The sequence below is a fragment of the Symsagittifera roscoffensis genome, chromosome 2 (genome assembly GCF_963678635.1).
Source record: "Symsagittifera roscoffensis chromosome 2, txSymRosc1.1, whole genome shotgun sequence".
In the NCBI taxonomy this organism is placed as follows: domain Eukaryota; kingdom Metazoa; phylum Xenacoelomorpha; order Acoela; family Convolutidae; genus Symsagittifera; species Symsagittifera roscoffensis.
In genome coordinates, this window is record NC_087063.1 from 43,839,159 (window position 1) to 43,846,740 (window position 7,582).

The 7,582-nt window shown below is 34.2% G+C and overlaps 1 protein-coding gene across 1 annotated transcript; it reads right to left on the bottom strand.

Moving 5' to 3' along the window:
• Window positions 1–215: 215 nt before the first annotated feature.
• On the bottom strand, window positions 216–7,271 carry LOC134840535 (synaptobrevin-like protein 5). The gene is made up of 4 exons (XM_063856414.1): window positions 7,109–7,271; window positions 4,123–4,223; window positions 3,855–3,928; window positions 216–390 (listed from the first exon to the last, which is right to left on the bottom strand). The coding sequence occupies exons 1-4, from the start codon at window positions 7,165–7,167 to the stop codon at window positions 307–309; spliced, it is 318 nt and encodes a 105-aa protein (XP_063712484.1). The 5' UTR covers window positions 7,168–7,271; the 3' UTR covers window positions 216–306.
• Window positions 7,272–7,582: the final 311 nt, after the last annotated feature.

Here is a 7,582-nt window from a genome sequence, read left to right on the forward strand (position 1 = left end):
GCTTTTAAAAAAAATTTAGACTGCCCTTCTCAAAATTAGTTTTTATTGGCGCCAAAGGCGGAGGATCCGCCAAAAATGGATATCTTAAAATAGTACCAAAGAAGAGGACCTGAAGAGGGAAGCTTCCCCCTCCCAATCCGCCACTGTTTCTTTCTGTAAGTCTTAATAATAATAACTACCCAGCTGAAACTCAATTTCAAAACTACTACAGGCAAAACAACATTATAAATCATATTTAATCAACATAAAAAATAAACTATAAAAATCAAAATGATAATAAAAAATCAAATTTTTTGTTTTCGTTTTTCAAAGAACAAAGTATATGACGATTGCTGCTATTAGAACAAAAGTGAACAGAACTGCGGTTGAAACTGCAACACACATCATCCTCTGAAACAAAAAGTTAAAAGTCAGTTGGACTGAAAGAAATCATAAGTTTCATATTAATACTATCATCAGCTGTCTTCATTTTTTCATTTAATACTTCAATAGAAAATTTTGTATCAATATGAGGCTTTACAATCTCCGACTGCTCTTTAAGGAATCTGAAAAAAAAGTTGGCAAGCAAAAATTCGATTGGAAAAATAATGAAAAATTTCAAAAAAATCTTTCTCACTTAAAAAGAAAAAACAAAGTGATTGATTTTCCTCAAGTATTTGGACCATTAGGCCAGGCTTTTTTCCCATTTCGAAAGCCATGTTAATGTGCAATTGGAATTGGAAACCTAAGTGAGCAACAGACATCCATTATTTGCAAAACTGATTAGTTTCAAACCTCCCAAAACATGATCAAATCAGAAAAAGCAAGCCATTGATATCTTATGAACAGTTTATATAGGTTATAAAAACCGTTACTTTCATCTTAAGTCAAAACCTTAGGTTGCCGAGTTGTCTGACATGTACAATAAGCGTGGTTTAGAAACGGAAAACACCAATTTATTTATTTAGTGAAAAAATCAATGATTTCATAAAATGATTTTCTTTCGCCAAAAACGATAAGGAAGGCCTGTGAACAGCAGATATGTATTCTTCAGGGCCTAAAACGAACATATTTTGCCTACTTTTTGCCATATTATTGACGCAGTAAAACTTTTCAGACTTTCGAAGAAAGGTTGAAGTATTGTGCTCGATGTGGTCTTTTTGTTCCGACTTTCGATACGAAAGTAACGGAATATTTGAGCTCGGGTGGGTTTTGTTCTTCAGACAAATTCCGACTTTTTAACTAGCAATTTTTGACGGTTTTTTAAATATCATTCAAAAGGTATTGTTGTCGTGAGCTTAAATTTTAAAAGATATTTCACTTGTGATCAATTTTCGAAAAGTTATGGGGGTTTAAAGATTGGCATTTTGGCCAATTTGTGTCAATCAACGCGCGATATATTTCGAGCTATTAACGCGTTAGCGGAGATTTAATCCGTCTTAGATATCGTTCCAAATTGGTTGAAGGAAGCTTACTTGCCATAATTAATAAGCTATGGAATCACTTTGAACGTTCTATGGCGTGTGGGGGGATGATTTTCACAAAATCTCAAATTGGAAAAAAAAGACTTTTTTTTCTGCATTTAATTTTTTCATGTTATTACTGCTCCAGAGACCTTAAAAGACAGTCGGAACATTCAAGACTTTACCCTGATACGAGCAGTCTTGTTTTATTTTGGAGACGAAGGTCTAATTTCGAGCCAGCCAGTTTTGAACGGAAAATTTTATGCCATCTGAAATGTCTTGAAGTCCTGCGGCTTTCTATTGCCATTTTATGTTTTAAATTTCTTTTTTTGCTAATTTATTGAAGCTTGAAAAATGCCAATAAAACCAATTTGCGACACTTAATGCACAATTTGCACGATTTGCTAAGTGATTGAGAAAACAATTTAAATTTCCCCCTCAGAGAAGTCTGAAAACGAACTATACATATACTAGCCTGAAAACATGTTCTACTGATTATTATTTGTTTTGTTCTCTTAAACGCGTAAGCCTTGTTTTAAATCACCTCATCAATTGTTTTAAACTGGAGCTAGGTATGCTAGTTGGTCTAATTATTGTTCCGACTTTCGATACGAAAGTAACGGAATATTTGTGATCGGGTGGGTTTTTTTCTTCAGACAAATTTCGACTTTTTAACTAGCCATTTTTGACGGAACTTTTTATATCATTCAAAAAGTATTGTTGTCATGCGCTTAAATTTGAAATTATATTTCACCTGTGATCTTTTTTTGTCAAGTTATGGGGGTTTAATGATTGGCTTTTTGGCCAATTAGGGACAATAACGCGCGATTTATTTCGCGCTATTAACGCGTAAGCTGAGGTTTAATTCGTCTTTGAAATCGTTTCAAATTGATGCAAGGAAGATTATTTGCCATAGTTGATTATTTAATAGGAGCGAAATCTATTCTTTTTATGGCGTGTGGGGAGAAATTATATCGCGTTTAGAAATTTCAATTTTATTTTGTTACATTTAATATGTTAATGATATTTATGTAATTACTGCTCTATAAACCTTAAAAGACTGTCGGAACATTCAGGACTTCGCCCTGATACGAGCAGTCTTGTTGTAATTATTATAGTAGATGCTACTATATGACTTTGAAAGTTGACAAGGTGTTGGAGGAGATAAAAGAAATTAAAAGTTTCATTTGTTTTGATGTCTTAACAAGCGTTTACTATTTTAAAAAGGTTTATGAAAACTGTTTTATCGTTTTGCTTTAAGAAGTATTCGGTATAACCAGGACTTTACCTTGATATAAGCAGTCTTGTTATTTTTGTATGTTAAATTTAGATAGTTCTAGTCTAAAATGCGCTTAAATTTGAAATTATATTTCACCTGTGATCTTAAAACAGGTACTCGCGTTAAAACAGGATGCAGTTTCCAAAAAAAATTGAAAAAACTAATTTTTTTTTCTGAATTTTTTAATTTACCTTGATACAAGCAGTCTTGTTATTTTTGTATGTTGAATTCAGCTAGTTCTAGTCTAAAATGCGCGGGGTTTATGGGTAAGTACTCGCGTTAAAAAAGGATGCAGTTTCCAAAAAAGATTGAAAAAGAAACTAGTTTTGTTTCTGAATTTTTTTTAAAAATCAGCCCCCACTCCCTTTATAAAACAAAAAATGTTTTTCGCATAAAGCAAAAAAATAATAAGACCAAATAAGACCAAAAAGACCTCAATTTAGTAGGGAGCAATTCGTAAGACGACGGATTAATGCTCCGCTTACGCGTTATTAGCTCAAAATATATCCCGCATTATTTGTCCCAAATTTGTTAAAATGACAATCTTTAAACTCTTATTACTTTGAGGCAGATAAATCTGGTTCAGACATTTTCCCAATTGAAATGAGGCATGCTAAGGGTTGCGACTAATGTTAGCGCTTTACGAAATCTAAAACTTTGCACATAAAAGTTTACTCAGCGATTGTTATTTAACACCCTTGGGTTTTCAGTTTAATTAATGAACCCCAACACGAGCAATTGCCAAAGTTCGTTTCCGTAGAAAATTACAGGTGAAAATTTCAGGCGTTCGATAACGCTGATGAGCAAAAACATTGTTTTTTGAAACCTGTAAACATATTCGATCTTTCTAATTACGCTTTCATTTTGGTTTTCACCATGATATTTTTTTATCGGATAGTGGATTTGACTTTAAATGTTTTCACGTGATTGAAGACTTTACGATTCTATTCGTCTATAAAAGCCACATTTTGAGACTAATTGATGCTGAGACTTAAGTCAGTTGAAATAAGATTTTTGAATTCCCACTGGTCATTAAGAAATTGCTTGCAAAAGTCACGAACCCTGTTGCAAAAAAACTACAGCAACGATTGAGTTTTATAATGCTTTTGATTCCTCGACCCTTTGGTACTAACCGAGCGTCTCTGCTGCTGACGTTTGATCTTCCTGGTGGTGGCGGTGAAATTATTGGCTTCTGTTTCGATGTCACCTGATTAAAAAGTAACCAAAGTTCCGAAAACTTCTACGCATAATCTGTAAAAACCAGTTTAAAGTTCATATGTCAATTTTGACATGAACAGTTATTTTGAGAAATTTTTATGAAAATTTTGAAGGAGCTCAAGTTATAACTTTGAGCGTGCGAGTAATGTATTTTCACGTGTTTTGCATTGGTGGTGTACTCACTTGTTTGGCCCTGTAAATTGATCAGTCGGTTCTCTCTTTCGGCTATTTTCTGCAGATTCTTCGTCATCACAGCCTTAGTCGTATCCACGTCCGCCTGAACTCTATGGAAAATTTTTTCTGAAGAGGCTCTTTGATTGCGACAGCAGCATATTTTCAGGATGTTTCCGTTAAAAACTCTACTTTTGAGATCACCGCAATTTGTATGAAAAACTCAAGAACGTTTATAAATATTCCGTTACCCGGGTTGACCTCCATAGATCGAAATTGGAAATCATACAATTCCATAAACTAAATCTATGAAAAAATGCTAGTCAAACAAATTTCATAAACTTAGCTAAAATGGTGTCATCGAGTTTTTGAAGCACTTTTTTTTCTTGTTTGGCATAAAAGTCGGTTATCGTATTAAATAAAAAAAAAATTGTCGAAAAAGGCTTATCATATAATTTCAATCAATGAAAATTGTACGACTAGCATTTTTTTGATGGCGACAAGAAAACTTTCAAGAAAATTGCTTCAAAATTTTTTTTTCAACCGCAAATCGAATTTTGTACTCAAACAAACATTTTCCAAAAAAACATTTTGCGTGCAAAATTTAATAATTTGTGTGCACAACATAATCCTGGATACACAAAATTGGAGTTTTTTTCCGTTTCTCTGGATAGCTTATTTTTCCAAAAACGCTTAAAAATTCTATTTCTTTTGTATGACTTGATCAATGCCTGATAAATGAAAAACTCATTAAAAAAGTTTGATACTTTCACTATAAGATTTGTATCAGAAAACTCATACAGAACTCAGGTCGTTTTCAATACATTGTAAATACGATCAAACCTTTGGCGATTCTAGTTTTGAGTGAACCAAGTTTTTTTTCACTTGTGTTCGGTCACGAATACATCCCAAAAATATTGACAAATTAAATTTAAAAAATCTTTTTTTTTGGTTTATGGGAAAATGCTACTCATACAATTTCCATGAAAAATCATTTATCCTAGACCGTTCATCTTCAACAGTTGCGACAAGAACCCGCCAATAAATTCTGTATTGCATCTTTTGCCAAAAGTCAATTTTTATCAGCTTTTAATTCAGGCGTAGATCCATAAAAATATAACTGTTGTTTTCGATAATTCGAAACATAAAAATTAGACGCGTAAGTACAAATGAAAATAGCCAAAATAAACCAAAAAATGCTTCAAACCAATGATTGTAGAAAACAGAAGAAGAGAAAATATTCAACACGCGTCGCAAATCAGGCACCCTATTTTTAGTAAAAAATTTTCCAATTTTGCCAATTGTTGAATCATTAGTTTATTTTTTTCTCAATTACAGTTCTTGTTGACACTAAACAAACAACAGCAGCAAAGCTTACACAAGGTTCTTACATTTCTGTCAAGAAAACATGATCAAAATAACGAAGTGAAATGTTATTGCCTTATACTGAGAGCAGAGTGTACTAGCACGTTATGAACTATATTTCAGGTCGTTACAAATCATGATCATAAAGTTATACATAAACAGACCGAAAACTTTTTGACAACTATTGATTATAATTGAGTCAGAAAAATGGGCTCGAAATGATTAAATGATTTTTTCATTTTGTTACGAGTGTGGCTTGTACAAAACACGCTATGAAAATTCATTGCAGTGTAACTAAGGTAAAAAAGCGCTTTTAGTTGTGAGGCTATTAGGTTTGTTGATGCTTGAAACCGCTTCCATTTGGAGCCAAAAGATTAAATTGAGCTCTTTTACACATACTTATATTTAAATCCGAGCTTGACGCGTCCTGAAATGAGTCAAATGAGCTTAAGCTAGAGGCTAACAGTGTAGAAATGAAAAAGTAGGCACCCTGTACTTTGGCTTCGAAAAATTGTATGCTTAAAGCTTTTCAGTTTAAAAAATACTTGCTGACGCTGCAAGAAAACACATAGGTCAAAACAACTGAACTGGTTTCACTATCTTTTGCAGATCCTCTGTCATCACAGCCTTAGTCGTGCCCCCTTCCGACTGATTTCTACGGAAATTCTTTGTGTCTGAAGCCTCGTTGTTCGTTACAGACAAACAGTTTCAGAAATTTCCGTTGAATACTATTTTGCGCTCACCGAAATTTGGATTGCTTGAGTTTTTTCTAAACTTCGTCTTTGATTTGCTTCCAATTCAAAAATAAAATATTAAAGCTTAAGCTATTTTTTCCAATAAGCCAAAATATAAAAATCAAAACAGTGGTTGCAGAAAACAGAAACAGAGACAGTAGTTCAACACACTGGCGGAATGAAGCTTTGATTGCAACTCAGAAACCCTACTTTTGGTAAACATTCTCACAGTAACTAAACCCAAGGGCGGATTTAGGGGGGTGGTGGGGGGGGGGGGGGGGGCGGACGCTCTCCCTTCTCAGGGATTCGACACCCTGACGACCCAAAGGGACCCCCTTTATACTTTTTTGAGATATCAATTTTGGCGACGGACCTTAAAAGATTTTCTAAAGGCGCTTCGGTGCCAATAAATAGTAAATTTAAGGGGGGTGCAAAAACAGGCCAAAAATTTCAGCGTGCCTGCCGCGCAGAAATTTAAGCCAAAATAGAGTCTTTGTAGTGCTTTGGGAGAGCTCGGAAAGTCAATTTGGTCGACCTAAAAAAAAAGGTCGACAAAATTTTCGAAATGTTTCCGAAAATCCGCCGCCCCCCTCGAGATAATCCTAGATCCGCCTATGGCTAAACCTTAAAGTAAATGAGATTAAAAGGTAAATTTTGGGCACATTATAGAAATTTGTCAAAAAAATAATTGCGTTTTTTTTTAACACGTACTGACTACTTATATTTGCGCCAAATGCGCCTTTAGAAAAAAAAATTGACATGCACCCTAACGGTCTATCGTCCTTAAAGTGATGTCGTGGTAAATTACTACCAAAAAGAGGATGAATTTTTTAGTAGCTAAAGACAACACCCCCCCCCCCCCTAGCTATACCACTGCTTGATGAGGTTATTTTGTTCACCTGGTGACGGCGTCATCGCTCTTGGTGCTCCTGTTTCCACGTACTGTCCCGTAACTCATTACTAAATATTTCTATTGCATCATAACTGAAAAGTTATTTAATATGTAAGTTAGTGTGAATTCAAGTAGTTATTTACTCTCTCGCTAGATTAAAAGAGCTCTTTGTTTTGTTTTGTTTTGTTTTGATTCATGACGCAAGACTCGTAAACTAGAACAACTGAAGCTCCATTTGTTCATCAAAGTGAACCTTGGATGTTCGACGAATTCCAAAAACAAATCATCTTCTTTGTTGGTTGAAAAACACTGTGTTGGCATTTATTGTCTCGATAAAACAAAACTAACCGGGATCATAGTTCAAATAGTAGAGAGATGCAACTATCAGAAAAACAATAAGAACCCGGGAACGTATGTTAAAAGCAGTCAATTGACAGAGTAGAAAAATACGAAGCATCGTCAAAACAACAAAAAAACTAAC